At 42.9% G+C, this 16,659-nt stretch overlaps 1 protein-coding gene across 4 annotated transcripts in view; it reads right to left on the bottom strand.

Moving 5' to 3' along the window:
• dcc (DCC netrin 1 receptor) overlaps positions 1-16,659 on the bottom strand; it is a 168,637-nt gene that overhangs the window by 99,354 nt on the left and 52,624 nt on the right. For all 4 annotated transcript variants that reach the window (XM_028973635.1, XM_028973636.1, XM_028973637.1 and 1 more), the window contains exon 2: positions 9,740-10,063. In XM_028973635.1, coding sequence (XP_028829468.1) covers positions 9,740-10,063 — 324 coding nt within the window. The remainder of the gene's footprint in view (positions 1-9,739; positions 10,064-16,659) is intronic.

The raw sequence follows: 16,659 nt of genomic DNA, 5'->3' as shown, positions 1-16,659 counted from the left end.
GAAAGCTGCAATCTAGCCCAAGGACTCAGTAGTCACAAATTCCACAAATGCCTCCTCCAGGATTGATTATCCACATTTTCAGAACCAATTGACCTGGTTAATGTGATGTGCATTTATACTGCATTTACTCACTCTACCTTTAATGCAGTGTTTAGTAGAAGACTAGACAGGCCTTTGCGGTCCCCATACACTCTCCAGTGACAGTTCACCATGACTAATAATGTCAGGCCTTTGAGCCATTATGGACATTTTCAAAACCACTGACATGGACTCCATAGGGCAGATACACTGCAGTTACTAATGCAGAGAGCGCATGGGTCATATATGCAGAAATAGGTCAGCAGAAATGGATTATGAAAATGGATGTCAGAGGACATGCAGAATGCATCTTCTGCAAAAATAGAGCACCTCTAAATCCATATACGCCGGTATGGCACAGCAAAGTTCAAACATCAAAACAAACTGGAGGCTTATTGCATTTTAATGACCAGAAAGTATTCTGGAGACGAGCATGAATTTTTGATTTTAAGTGAGACACCCACGACACAGAGAGGGGCTTTGAGAAAGGGCTCACAAATTAAAGCTTGTTTCATCTTTTGTTGGCCTTCTTTTAAGGTCAACGATCATCCCTTTTGTTTTGTCCATGGTGCCTGGGAATGATGGTGTTGAATGCTGAACCGACATCTATGAACAGCATTCGTGTGTATGTGTCTCCATTATCCGTTTGAGTGAGGTCTGAAGCCTGAATTACTTGGCTGATAAGAACAAACACTCTCCAAAGCTCTAGAATCTTTCCAGACGTGTGGAACCTCATACATGGAGGACTGCTGTCAGTTTTTATGACGACCTTTCAATCAGCCTTTATTTAGGCCTTTTGAGAGGTCATCCCAATAACTTCCATTTGAAGAATACAATCAACTTCAAAAAAATGTAAAACTGATTAATGTTTACACACAGCCAAGACATGCAGAGAAAAATCTTCCCATCAAGCGTGAACACTTGGTTTAGCAAACCCAGAGCATCCAATAAATATTATGGCAGCATTTCATCACTGAAGGAAATTCCTTTGATTAATGTAAAAAAAACAACTTCCCAATTTACATCCGATTCCGCTTGAATAACTGCAAAATTAAGGATGTTCACAGCAGAGATGAAAAAAGTCATTTAAGTCAGAGTCTCTCAGGACCTCCTGTGTGAGAACAGTTGGTTTGTTGAACCAACGGTGCACATAAAAGGTGTTGAAAAAAAAACGACATCAAGAAAATGGTACACTAACCCAAAATTGAAAACAGATCAAATAAACATTAGACACATTATAAATCACAAGACACAGCTTCTGTTTTTTCTGAATTGTCATAAATTAGCCGGTCTTCATCTCTTAGTACAGTGTGCACCAGGAACTCATCTTATTGGTCCTTTTTTGATGCCTCTAATTTCCTCATTAGAGACACGGAGGGGCAAGTTGGTTAATTAGCTGTTACTTTTAAACATTGCAGCACTTAGATGAAAAGCCGCGACTCAGAGGAGCTTGTGTCCTCATCACCCCCACATCCACCCATCTCCCAATCACAACCGAACCCAACACCCCCACCCCTAAATCCCTGAAATATTCATGGAGTCTGCTGTCTGTCTGAGACGCCGAGCTTCAAAGCCCCACTGCAGGAGTGGCGGCTCCCCAGCTCTGAGACCCGAGAGTGACGCATCCTGCACATGCTGGAACTGAGGATGGGACAATGGGAGAGATGTAGAGAGTATGAGAGAGGGGGAGAGAGAGAGAGAGAGAGAGAGAGAGGCAGAGCTCTTTGAGGAGACAAGCTGTCACTCTCAACTGGCGTTTGGAATCACTGGTGCGATACCGAGAACAGGTGACGGACATGGCGTTTAAAATTAATTGTCCATGCTGCCAATATGTCCAGCCATTCAGAACCTGGCAAACACTAGTAAACATCCAATAATGCTGCCACCTGTATTGCCTCAGGCAAAAGCTGCACAAATCGTCAGGGTCATTTAGTTTTTGTCCAGTAAAATCACATCAAACATTATTATTGTTGTAAATAAATATAGTGGCTGGAAATGGCTTTTAATGAATGGAATATCTGAATAAATGTCAGCTATAATTAGTCTTGAGTTCCAGCTTTAAAAGCTTCATTGATCATTAGAAAACCCCTGAAAACAGTTGCACTGATTAAAGAAGCAATAAATCCGGCCTTCTTCACAATAGTTGAACAAATGTGGGTTTGATTACATCATTATTTCTTACTTTGTCAAGTTCTCATTTCATTTAAAATAATTTTTTTGGGTCATAAACTTTTGAATGTTAGTGTAAGAGTGATCACCATTTAATCAGATCAAATACCAATAATGGCAGTAAAAACAGACCACTTCATATATTACATCAACAAATAATGCAGAACTGATTCATTTCTTGATTCTGCCCCTTTTCTTCCAGACAGGAAATTTAAAAAGACGGAATGTTCCCATAACAATAACAACAATAACAACAATAACAAAAAAGATCCTCTGCCCCGGTTTCTTCTCAGTATGTTGTGAGCAGCAAGCATGCTTTTATCTCTGACCCACAAATATAATAGGCAGCCCCGGAGTATGGCAACGAGTGTGCAGCATCCATTTGATTAGTTTACTTGCTAAAGTTTGCTGTTTAAACAAGCTCAAAATGCATTTCGAATAATTTTTGCTTTTAATACCATAATCCCAGAGCTTTTAACCCTGTACGTTTGACACAGACTTTCATTATACATTTAAAATTGGCATAGATTGTGCAAAGTACATTTCTTGGCTGCCAAGATGTGTATTTGCAAAGCTTTTCCATTTTTTCCCTTCAACCAAGCCATTAATGCCACAGCAATTTATATTCTGTGGTGAGATTTGAGTGTTAAAAAACCCTCCAATGTGCCATGCATTGCTTTTAATGCCTCTCATCTCTCTTTACCATAATTACATCATGTCTTTATAAACACTTCCTCAACAATGAAGTCTGGAGTAGTATTGTTTTTATCAATGGAATTTATGACGAAATATCTTTGTCAACAAACTTTTTGACGTGATGAAGACAAGACGAGATGAGACGAGATGTACAGTTCAGGCCAAACGTTTGGACACACCTTCTCATTCAATGGGTTTTCTTTACTTTCATGACCATTTACATTGGTAGATTCTCACTGAAGGCATCAAAACTATGAATGAACACATGTGGAGTTATGTGCTTAACAAAAGGTGGAGACCTGGACTCCAGAGTCACCGGACCTGAACCCAATAGAGATGGTTTGGGGTGAGCTGGACCGCAGAGTGAAGGCAAAGGGGGCTAGACAAAACAAAAAAAATATCTGGCCAGAAGTATAAACTGAGCAATATGCAAAAAGTATTAATTGGCAACGACAATACAATAATATTAGCATATTATCCAGGTCAGACACCTGCATCCTGCAATTTTCAGTTGCAAGGCAGGATGAGATATGATAAACCTTATAAAATACAATAACACGACAAACAAAGATAAAAAAAACAGTGTTCACCAGACATACATAGGCCCACGCAGAAGATATGTAGGTGTCACATGATTCCGCTCATCGGGAGCAACGCGGAAATGGGGTGACGCGACTCCGATAAAAGGACAAGATGGCCGCATCTCGTTGTTCAGTCATTGAATGATTACGACTCGCAACTCACGACCAACCAACATGACTGTTCCTGTTTTTGTCTGTTCTCGTGTCCTGCCTTCCTGTTTCTTTCTCCGTGGATGTTGCAGCTCAAGCTGGTTACACGTTCACAGAGTAATTCAGTGGAAATTCACCTGCCTCCTTGAGCTTCTGCGCAACTGGGTTGTCATTTCCACTTACACACACTCATTCTCCTGACTCACCTCGATTCCGTGACACCCAGTCAGAGACCAGTGCACTGCTATGGTACTCTATAGACTAAAAACACACCTCAAACCTGTCTTTTTTTATATTAAGCATCCACAAATCTGACGTATCAGAGAACCTTTGAAATCCATTGTATGTTAACCACTTGCCCACTTCAGAGACAAAGATGAAAGGCGGGTTCTGTGGAACCCAATTAGGCATTATTGTTTTCAGCGAAATGGCTTCATCTTGAGAACTGACTCAGTAATTTGAACATTTGATGTTTGAACGTAATTGCAGGTGCAGGTGAGTGAATATTTAAATCCTGCATGAACACGGACATCAAAAACAGAATTGTTCACATCAGTTGGGGGTCATTGTTCTTTTTAGAAACTACTGCATGAGTTGTAATTATATAAAACATAGGTCCTGTCATATATTTTACTTCTTATAAGAGTTGGGACAGTGGGTCTTCATAGCAACATACTGTGGCATTGCTTCTAGTCTTCAGCCTTCATATGCTGCTTTGTGTTAAGATGCAACTTGAATTAAGTGACAAAAAGAAAACTGTGCTGCTTTAGAGACCACGGCAGTGTGAATTTTTGGTCCATAATTACACTTAATGAAGACGAACATCGAAGAAAGACCCACTTAGCAAAGGCATGAGCAGAAAGAAAAGGCTCAGCATATCTGCAGCTTCTGGCAACCACTCAACTCTGAGACAGGGCTCCTCCAGGAGCAGAGCATTTTACAATTTCAAGGAAACAATCATTTCCTATTCCTGGCCACTTTTTAAAACCCCCGGCAGAAGCCCCATCACCTCCTCAACTCCCGCTTTCCTCTCTAATGGCCAATCTGTTCACATCTCCTGTCTGCCAGGGGGCCTGTGCAGCCTCTCCATCATTCGCCTGCCCCCAACCCGTCACAAGTCTCTCTATCGCACGTCCACACCGGCACTGTCCCTCCATCTTCCCTTCTCCTTTCGGCTTTGAGCGTGTCACTCCCAACCCCCACCATCTCTGTCACTGTCACCCAGTCACTTTCATCTGAGTGTCGCCCGGTCAGTCACAGCCGCCCTAAATCTGACAGGGCCGGTCCTCCCTATGGTATCGTTTAGTGGTCCATAAATAGTGGTACAAAAATAGAGCCAAAAAATGCAGATCTGTGTCAGAACGTAATGTACTCTGGCATTCCAGCAGAGCGCTGCATTTCCCTGCCTTTACAGCCACCGGTAAGCGAATGGCACCTAAGCTGTCCCTGCGCTTCCTTATTGATTCTGGCTGAATCATCTCAGGTACCTTTAGCACCCGCTCATAATTACAGGAGAAAATAAGGACTGACTTGATTTAATTGCTTGTTTTGAAGGATCAACTTCTCTCTCTCTCCCGCTCTCTCCCACTCAAGCCCTAGCTTTAACTTCACCTGTCTGAAGAGCCATGCAGAGGCTTTATTTAAGGCTAAATAAATCTTTCAGCACAAACGAAGCAATTAAAATACATACAGTGCAAATAGGCCTCTGTGTTTTCCAGCTATGGCTCATTTGAAGATTTTGAGACAGAAGCAGACAGAGAAGTGAAAGTGAGTCATTGTCGTTTGAAATGATGCTTTGCTGGAAAGGAGCCACTCATAAAAAAGCTGCCAGTTATTTTCAGATGAACGTCTTGTTCTAGGCGTTTCCACAATTGAAGTGTGTGTATCTCACCCAGGACCATTTAATTTCTCCTAACTGATTTCTCCGCACCTCTGACAAATGAGCCCCTCCCCCCCGATGGGCCAAAGTGTGGATTTGTCGGGTCCTCTCACTGTCAAGGTGAGGTCAAGGCCGCCCATAGATACACCACTGAATTACTGTCCAAATGGCCATCCCACACTCCTCTCCTTCGTCTGTCATATGTTTCCAGTGCGCAGTTGCCTTTTTTCACCACTCCCCCTCTACGATCTACTCCATCATTGCTTCCTCTTTAGATTTTAGGTGACATAAAGCCACGAGCTGCATCAAAGGAAAATTACAGTCACAAAATCCAACATTCTGTAGCCTTATTTAACCAAGTTAACAAATTATGGTGAACAATGAATAAATACCACTAGCAAGTAGTGGTAGGAATAGTAAGTAGGAAAATCCTGCTCAAATGCTATGACTACCTGACTACCGGTGGAGCAACGACAGCTGCGACAAGGCAGATAATATCCCAACATTTTATTTTTGTGCTTGGGGCAGTGGTGGCCTAGCGGGTAAGGAAGCGGTCTCGCAATCTGACAGTTGACGGTTCGAATCCCGAACCACCAAGGTGCCACTGAGCAAAGCATCGTCCCCCACTGAGCCCACTGCTCACTAAAGGTGATGGTTAAAAAGCAGAGGACACATTTCATTGTGTGCACGGTGTGCTGTGCTTGCTGTATATCACAATCACTTCACTTTAACATTACTTTAGCATAAATGGCTCAACTGAATTCTGATTGGTCAGTGTGTGCTGTTATGAGTGTAATATATGAATGTGTTATCCCTCAGAGAAATGGGCCCAGTTTGTCCTTTTAGTGTCACAGTAAAGAAAATCAGGATGAAATGAAATATATGAAGAAAAAAAAAAAAAAGACAAAAATGAATTGGAATTGGTGTATATGATTTCATTTTTTGTGCTATCGATTGTTGATAAATGCCGTAAATGTTGAGACTCAACACAGCTACCTACAGTGCACATGACTCATTTTTACCTCCCTCATCCTTCTATTTGTGTATTGATTATTATTAATAAAAGAAAATGTTTATGGGATTTTACTGTCTTTATTACTTAAAAACAAAAAAAGGATATGAGATAAAGTGATTAAGGGTGTGGTTGAGAGGGCTTAAGAGCATCTCTTACCTGTGATAAATTCCCTGTAAGCCTCTCATGGCTCAGTGCTTTATAATAAGTGTGAAAAAAGCTGGATATGAACATCTAATAAGCTCTGAGACAGAGAATGAGTTTAACCCAGCTGAACCCAGTCGACAACCATGTTATATCATCTAATACGTGCATGTTTGTGTGCTACATGCTGGAGGGAAAATGACTTGTGGCAACACAAAGAAGAATGCAAATGCAGAGACACTCAGCCGTCTGTCCGTCTGACTGATGCACCCATCTTGCCAGGATCTCAATTTGGCAATAAAGGCGCTCTCAAGATCATCCGCTTAGAAACATGGCAGCCACAAAGCGGCCAACTGGCGTTACTTTAAAGTAATCAATGAATGTCACTTTCATTTAATGCCTGACATTAGCTGTCTCCACGGCTTTGCCAAGAGGTCACAGTCCCCTTTTCTGAGCTGATGGTTGCTGGAGGGGCATCAGTGTTTCCAACTGGATGTAATGGAGGATGAGTACATTTGGTGGAACCCCCACAAAGGCTGTCCTTAGGTTTAAACCTTAGCTAACCCCCCTCCAAAAAAAATCCCTTCAAAATCCTCATCCACACTGTGCCCTTGGAGTGACCCCACCACACAGATTGGGGTCTTAACTTCCCAACTGGCACTTGAGCGGTCACCGATTCTAGTTTACAGAAAGCAGTATGTTTAAACACCTGGCCTAACGGTCTTCGTCTGATGCCAACGCCCCCATACAGGGTGTGGGGATCAAGCAGAACGGTGTCCAGCCAGGCCGGCACCTCAGATCTCCATACGCAGCCATATGCAGATCTCCTCACCGGGAGCCATCAACCGCTCGCATCTGAGCTGTGGGGACACCTGTGGTGCAGCGAGGCAGACATGTTCCACCTTCTAACTCACAGGCTCATTACCCAGGGAGCTGCTGAGGAGGTGGCAGGCCCCTCGTCAGGTGGTAAGCATTTAATCTGAATACATCACAACCGATCCGACGTCAGCGCGGAGACTGTGATTACTGCAAGTCCCGGGCCCTGGCACGCTGAGGGGAGCGGCACAGAACACACACAGACATGCCCATTCAGAGGGCATAATGGGAATTCTGCCTGATTAGATCAAAGTTGCAGCCGCTTGCTGTGATCTAAATAACACTTCTGTCAGAGGATGCTGGGAAAGCTGCGTGAAAAGTAGACTATGAATCTTCCCCCAATCTTTCCACCATCTGCGGTACGGTATTGCAGTGGAGGTGATGACGGGCTGCAAAAGAGAGAACAACACCCGCTTGGTGTAAGGGAGTGATAGAGTGAGATACTGAGAAGAGATCAAAGGAACAATGGAGCAATTTGCAGAATGACATGAATAGAAAAAGAAATCTGAGAAGAAAGAAAGAAAGAAAGAATTTTAATAAACTATACATCACAAGGAAATTAAAAATAAACAAATGCTCTATTGTAACGTCCAATTAATGTGTAAATTATCATTGGTAAGAATTCTATTAATTTACAAATGTTCAGATCATATTATACATGATGCATTGCGTTCAAAAAGGCATTAAGGTGAAAGGCCTAAATTCATTAGGAATCAATAAGGCATTCCACCAAGAATCAGATCATCTGAGAATCGATAATGGAGATGGCATCAATAAAATCTTTTCAACTACCATTCCAGAAGGCCCATGCACAATGCGTCACACAATGTAAAAAACATCCGAGCAGATAATTTAATGTGGCTCTGTGAATTACATTCTGCTGCAAGCAGAATTTAGGCTGGTTCAGTAGCAGTTATAAAAGAATGGCTTCTCCAACGGCATTTAATATATGCAACACTATGAAGGCAAGTTGTTTACAGCTATAACCTCAGTGGAGGTTGAGAAAGATGTTAAAGGTTAAAGACAAAACACAAAGGATGCAAGAGAGAAACACTGGAAGACATTAAACTTACGAAACACAATGATTAAAAAAAAATGAAAAAGGAGCATGACGCTGATGACAAAAAGAGAGAGACAGACCCACACACAGAAAGATAGGAAGAGGAAGTGCAAAGAACAATAATTGCCTGTTCCACAGCTCTTTATCTACAGTACGCAGAGTCAAGACGTGCTGGACGACTGCAAGGTAAGGGAAGGGGGCGGTTGATGAGTGGCTTTACCAGGGAGGATTAGCCAAATCCCAGCTGAATGTTTGCTGTCCGGTTCTCCTCCCGGCCATTAACTCAGGTTCAGCAGCAGTGGCCCTGCCCTGTTCATCATTAGATGGTTAACTAACCGGCTTTGTCTTTCCGCATCACATCTAGAAAGCTATGAGATCTGAAGATCTTTTGAAGATCTGAAGACACAAGTATGTTGCATTCATACATCTGCACACATAACACACAAAGCATACAAACGCGCAAGGTCTTTTGCTGGAGTTAATTCAGCCTTGTCTCTCGCTCTCTGTCTCTCTCTCACACACACACACACTCACTCACTCACTCACATAGACAGTTCCAGTACAATAAAATACTGAGAGTTGTTTGGCACTAGAAAAACCAACACTCACATACACATAAATACATACATACATAAACATGTTACATGCTGCAAACATACTACAAACATGTTTACTATGCACTCATACACATACACACACAAACATTCATTGCTTTATACTATCGTTTCAAAATGTACACAATCAAAACCTCTCAGAGAGAATTACAGCAGATCAATGAGGATTCTTTTTTCTCTACTTTGAAACCTTTTTTTTCTCCAAATGCTACTGTCAAAACTGCTCAACATTCTGTGAGTGATAAAGAAATAATGCTGTTTTTGTGCGCTGGATCATGTTTTATGTTTTGAGATTTTCTTTCAGTAGGATACATTTTTTATTATCCTGTTATGTGTTATTAAGGCTTTATAGATTAATTTGCTGTTAAAACACTGAGGAAATGTAACTGTGGTTCTTAATTTCAGTTTTTAAAATCAGTTTTCTTGTCTGTCCCCAAGCAGAACACTACATCAGAAATGCATTTAACACTGAACACTTACCAGAAACAGTAACTTTGGCAGTCCTACTGACAATGGCGCCCATCCCCTCTAAGGTGGCCAGACACTGGTAGGATCCCTCGTCAGGCCGGTGGTGCCGTGAGTGCACCACATTCTGCACCAGCAGCGAGCCGTTGGTCAGCTGCTGCCGCCGCTCGTCCACTACTGTGCTCAGCAGAACCCCATCCTTCTTCCAGGCGATGGCCGGCACGCCCTGATCCGACCGGGCCTGGCAGTCCAGCTGCAGGACACTGCCCCGCACTGTCACCATGTCCAGTGGCTCCAGCACAAAGCGCAGCTCCACAAAGTGCCGCAACGTGTCTGCACCTAAGACAGGTGAACGACAGGGTCATTTTTAATCTTTAATTACACAGCAGTAATAACTGAGACACTGTACATTCACTAAAATTCCTCAACTTGGTGTAGACCTGAAGTCACATGTTTTCATTGCCAAGTGTTACTTTACCATCACAGCCTGAGCAATATAAGGTCATGCACCCAAAAATGTAGCTATCTGTTTATCGCTTAACAGCATGAACGGTGTAAATGACATGAATTCAGGGGCAATATGTCACTCTGAAGCTTGCTGAAATGGTGGAGTGAAAACTGACAAACATGAAGGTGCATGCAATTATCCGCTTATATTCTCACAAGCTCATTTATTAAACGTGTTAACAATAAAGGTTTCATTTCAACTACAAAAATAGTGCCGCCTAAATGCAATTAAGAAGTATTCAGTACAATATCTAATGTGAGTGAACTTGTATACAGTATGAAACAGTATGAAATATCCTCAATCAATCCGTCCATCCTCCTTACTGGAGCATACAGCAGCGACCTTCAGGTATAACTCCATTAAATGCATTTTTTTTCACAAAGGGCTGTAGAGCATTGTGTTTAAAGTGCCAGTTACTTTCTATTTGCATTCTTTGACATGAAATCAGTCAAGATATTAGCACCAGTTAATTTTTGTCAATAGCTTAGAAAATAAACCATTAGGCTAACACTTTTACCAAAACCTGTTGTTTAGTTTTCCAGAAAATGAAGACAAACTACAGCAACAAGTTCTCGTGGTAATATGTTGTTTCCGTTCCATTTGCAAAGATTATAATATGTTAATTTTTACAACGGTAGAATTACAGCCATTACAGCCTGTCCCCACACTCTGCTCCCCATGCGCCTGTTGTGGCTACCCACAGCTTACCAAAGATATTGGGTTAAAAGCAGAGGACACATTTCATTGTGTGCTGTGCTGCAGTACTTTCTTCACTCTCACCCAACCCACTGTCAGTTGCTCACTGTCCACAACCACTGAATGTAGACCTGGGGTGAAGACACACCATTACCACACTTTCGATTAATCGGTTCAACCTGGAGAAATCCTGCACCAGCACAGGGAGAGCATGCAAAGTCCTTTCAGACGTCCTCTTTTCCATGGACATCTCCATGTAGCTCTCCTCTTGCGCTAAGGTGTTCGGTTTTTTACAAGCTCAAATCTGATCACCCTAAACTCCACACACACAAAGCCAGGGTATGACCTTGGAAATATGAGGTCTCAATGCGAACAGCCACGTCACCGCATGGCCCTGACAGCAAGCCATTAGCTCCAGAATGGCACTAATGTTTTCTTTTAAACAAGCTCTAATAAAGTGCTTTTATGGTTGACCACATCGACAATGAAAAAAGGCCCACGCTCAGTAAACCTGCCCACGTTCTTGTGATTTGTTGGAGCTGTACTCAAAAAACTGTTTACAATCTGATTTTGCAGCTAATTCCCACTTTAGCCACATGCTAGCAACTAGCATTACAAAACTCCTTTCTTCATAGGAAGCCTTTCCAAGGAGATTTAAGTCTATTACTGACCGTGCATGACCTGAGAGCCATTTCAAATATATTTGTGTTTGCTTCCTCAGACATCTTTCATCTTTATGAACTGGGTGCCGGATGAGAGTGCTTGTTCAAATCTACCTGGCCTGATATTAGAGTTTGCTCTGGGCAACAGGAAAATGCTAATGCTTCAGATCACGCGGCAGCAACTGGGGGGACAGAAAAATGGGCAAAAAATATCAAAGTGATGTGTTCGTACTAGAATGTGGGTAACCAAGACCTCGGTCTTTTGATATCAGCATGTGCACCTCGTTTCTTTCAACCAAGATGCTAAGAAATGCTACAAAATGCAATACAGGGATAGCTGTAGACACAGTGGATTAGGATGAAGATGAGTGATGGGTGTTTGAAGTTCCTTGGAATTACCACACTTTCCTTCTTTTGTTTTATTTCCATAACCCCTATCTATGCCTCATACATATTTAACACCGCTTGGTACGCTTATATCTGTTTTAACTATGCTGTCGGTACAGCGCGGAGGGTACGTATAATTTCAAATTCAGTGCATTAACGCTGCAGCGCAGCTTTCATCTGATTCCAGGCTCTTCTTTAAGCAGCAGATATGGGAATTTTTTGGTGCCCTTTCTGCACCCTGCTAGAAACAGAAAATGTTGGTGCACCATGCAAGGTGCTGAGAGCATCGATTCAAATGCTAATGCAACTACCTGCAGGATGGCAGGCAAACCTGTACAACGGCTCGTCATTTAACATGACAAAAGCTGAAGCACGAGCTTGTGTTTCGCTGTGAATAAACAAAAGCAAAGAATGATTTTTTTTTTATCCCTAAAGTTAAAGTCGTGGCATGCTTCCGAATTGGAAAGCTGTGCAGTGGAATTCCAGCAAAGGCTTTGTTGATGTTTACCAATGTGTCTCCCTGTGGGACAACACAAGAACAACAAAGACACAAAGGCCCATGATGGAGAAAGAGAAGAGGCAGGGTGGGGACAGAGGAGGGGTCCTGACGGTCCTCCCAGCATCATCACGGAAAGCCACCGGGATGGCAGAGAGAAACCTGACGTTTCCCCCGCGGTTTTTACAGAGCGCCGAGCTGTCGGAGGACTGGGGGGCTGGTGAGGCGGGTGGATGATGGGGGTAGGGGGTTCAGTCGGCAGCGCAGACTGCCTGTCAAAGAAAGCAGCCGCCTGACAGACGCCGGAGTCACGCGAGCAGCGTGCTACTGCACATCTTCAGATTACGACTTCATGAGATGCTCGATGTAAAGACATTGGGACACAGAGGTTGGTACAGGATACTGGCATCACCCATAGCAACCATATGAAGAGACAAACTCACCAAGACAAAGCGCATGCAACCTAGTCTCTAACTGTAATAGTTCAGCAGGGACCCACACAGAGCACTGCCCACACTTCACAGAGAGATGTGCCACCAGAGAATACTGACAAGAGGGGAAAAAAAACATAGGGACTCATGTTTGAGAGGAATAATTGGATATGACTGGTGAAAGGACTAAGTTGACCCCGGGCCTTTTGAAAAAAAAAAAAAAAAAGACCAACTGAATTAGTGATGACAGATAAAAGGAAAAATGAGGATTTTACCGAGGTGCTCTTTTCGTGTCCCGGTATCTCTTGTTGGCTCTCATTGTTGCATATTCAAAGGAGATGGGGCACAGGAAAAACAATGTGGTGAAAAAAAGTACAGTGTGGAAGTACTGACAGATACTGAGCACAGATACCTAATGTCCACAATAATAACGACAATGGGTCTTTTTAATTACTTATTTTAATCTACTATACTTTTCACCCCTTTTGTTTAGCGGTAGTGGAATACAAAATCATGATATTACAGAAGGTTCCAAATTAGCTTCAAATTACTTTACACTCTTGTCACTCCATAGTCTCCAAATAGTTAAAGGTAACAGCATAAATGCACTCTAACAGACTCAATATAAATGATGTAACAGGTACATGATTTTTTTGGTGGAGTATGAGTAGCAGCATGTCAGAATGGTATGGTATCCATGGTATCTAGAGACTACTCAATAGCACTAGAAGCCAGAACTTGATTAAACTCCCTTCTAGCCACAGATGGGTATCAAATCAGTAAAAGGACAACCTGAATAACTCAGTTGTGTAAACTCAATTTTGCTCCATTGGTTTGGATTCACTTGCTCCATTAGATGGAAGGGTCAACTGAAAATCAATATAAAGTGGATTCTGATAGGATGGGTGACTTCCTGGATGATGAGGTCCCCAGCCACAGGATACATGTGTCTCTAAAATGGTTCTCAACCCAACTGAACATTTATGGGAATTTTGGACAGTGTCTCCGCAACTATCATCTCAGCATCTGAAGTTCATGTCCCCGGTAGACTAATTGAGAAGCTAGAGAATCTCTGAAGCTTCTCTTGTGGCTTTCTGTCCCCAAATGCCCTTTCCTTTGTCACCCATCTGGTTATAAACAACACCCCAGTCAGAGGTGTTTGAGATGACCTTCAGTACCTCCATTTGTCTTCCATAAACCCCGGCCACCTTTTTTTTTGCATCTGCTGGGTGAGATCTGATCTGATCTGATCTATCTCTCTATTATGGGCTCATTTCGCCATGGTTACCCTTCCATTCCTGCTTTTATCGATTCTCCCCTTCAACACTGTCACTCCGGCCTTCCTTCAGTTTTAATCTTATCTTGACAACTTCATCTCTATGAACGCCTCCTCCCTCCTGACCCTCAACTGCACACACGCACACACAGACAAACAATACACACATCCACACACTCACATTAAATTACTTATTCTCTTTCAGGTGTCCTCTGTGTCTGCCAGTCAGCCCTGTGTGGGACTGATTGTATCTATCTATGCCTCTCTCTCTATTTTCTGTCCCTGTCTCTCCCTCGCTAACCCTTTCACTGTCTGTTCTCTCTCACACTGGATAATCCCCTGCTACTGCAGTAGCGCTGCTAACTTCAGATCTAGAGAGAATGGGAGAGATGATCTTTCCGCCACTGTCCATGTCCCCCCATCTGTCCTCTTTTCTTCACTCCCTTTCAGTATGTGTGTGTGTCATGGATCATCATAGAACTCCTATTTCCCTCCAAAAATGGACTTTACCTGGATGTAATTGCAACAAGTCTGTCCCTCCTGCATTTTAATTTTTTAAAGCCCCCCTAATTTTTTTTTTGCTTTTATACCTAATACTGTATCTGAAGTCTCAGACTAGGTGCAGAATTACAGCCACTTTTAGCTAGTCCCACAATGACATAAGGGGAAATACCATGGGAGCTGCTGCTCTCCGAACAGCGGCGCAGAATGGCCCAAGCATTTCTAGCCACTGCAGGACCATAGACAGGCTAGGGGAACTCCTATTATGTTAAATAATCTCGCAAAGTCAAATTTTCACTATAGGGGACCTTTAAGGACAAGATAATTATTTTTATCCTCCACCCCTTCACAGTCCAGCGACCATTTTTGCCTCCCCCATCTCCCTCCATATCGTGGGGCTACATCGCAGTGGTGGAGCCACCTTCCTGCCCTGCCTGTCTCTTCGTCCTGGTTCTCCATCTTTCGGTGTTTAACCTACAAGCAGAATGGGATGTGCCTGGTGTTTCAAGTGCTGCAGCTCTCTGGTCATCATGGGAGTCGTAGCCGCCTGTCGTTTCTCTAATCACTTCCCAGGCACCTCTTTTCCTCTCAGACTGAGCACAATTAAAATGGAAGAAAAGCAAAGAAAGAGGACTGAGAAAAAAAAGTAAAATGGGCCAGGGGGCCTGGATGCTCCCCAGCAGCTCTAGCGCAATCTGGTTTCACTTCTACCACGCATGATGGCGCAGAGTAAAGAGCTGAAACGGCTTGGCTCGGTTCCTGCACTGCTGTCTGGGTCGAATCAGAGCAGACATCATTTGCAACCAGCCTAAAGCTGCTCCACATCATGGGAGATAAAATGAAGGCCTGAATCAATAAAGTATCCCCAACCTTATATATTAAAGTAATTAAAACATTTCTGTGAGAAAAGGAAAATGAGAAGAAGCGTACCCTTAATGGGATGATTAAGTAAATTTTTAAGATCGTATGATTTTTCACACAAAACATGCTTAATTTAATATGTATGAAATTAATACTACATCCGTAATACATACTCATGAAACTGAAGGCTGAGCACCTGTGATGGATGTCAACTGGAGGGTACAAATCTGTGAAGGAGGCACAAATCTATGATATCGTGAAAGTGGTGATTTAATAATCCAAAAATAACACAATGGCCACACATGTGGTGGCCTAGCATGTAAGAGAGCGGACCCGTAATCGGAAGGTTGCGGCTTCAAATCCCGAGCCGCCAAGATGCCACTGAGGTACCACTGAGCAAAGTACCGTCTCCACACACTGTTTGAGAGAGATTAACCCTACCCAACTGTGGGTGATTTGGACACCTGGCTAGCCCAAGGCTGACTCAGCATCTTCTGTCTGGAGACCATTAAAAGGCACCAGAGATGACAGTCAGTGAATCAGGGAGGAACAGATGAATCAAAGTGAAGCGATGGCGCTTCTGGGAAATCCTTGCCTATTATATAACCCTCATTATCGCCTGACTCAATTCAGGGAAATGTGAGGGGTGGGCTTTTGCAGGGCCTGGGCTGACCGCTAATCATGGGGCTTGTTTGCTAGTGTAAGGTCAAAGACATCCTCAGGATCTACAAAAACAGACAGAATAAGAAAAACAAGAAACATGGTCTTTAATGCTGTTAGTGCATGTGAATTACTGATGGGTGTGGGTTTAAAGCATCCAAAATGAGGAAGCATTCGGCTCCTCTCGTTTATAAAAAAATAATTTCATACCAACAACCAAAAAACTTCAGATTACTGCCAAATATTTTTGTCTTGATGTAAATCCTGAGGATGCCTTACCTTACGCCAGCAAACACCTAAATCCCTTTCCTAGTGACTGAGGCAGAGCGGTTTCTCACTGTCCCTCTGACCACTGGAGTCTAGCCTCTGGTCATTTTCCCCTCTCACTCCCGCTGACTGTTTGGCTGCAGATAGCTGATCGGCACCTGAGGCTTTTCACATGGTGAGTGCCAACCCT

The sequence above is a fragment of the Denticeps clupeoides genome, chromosome 3, assembly GCF_900700375.1.
Source record: "Denticeps clupeoides chromosome 3, fDenClu1.1, whole genome shotgun sequence".
In the NCBI taxonomy this organism is placed as follows: Eukaryota; Metazoa; Chordata; class Actinopteri; order Clupeiformes; family Denticipitidae; genus Denticeps; species Denticeps clupeoides.
Note: the sequence above shows the minus strand (reverse complement) of the source record. Positions and strands in the feature narration are given on the sequence as shown.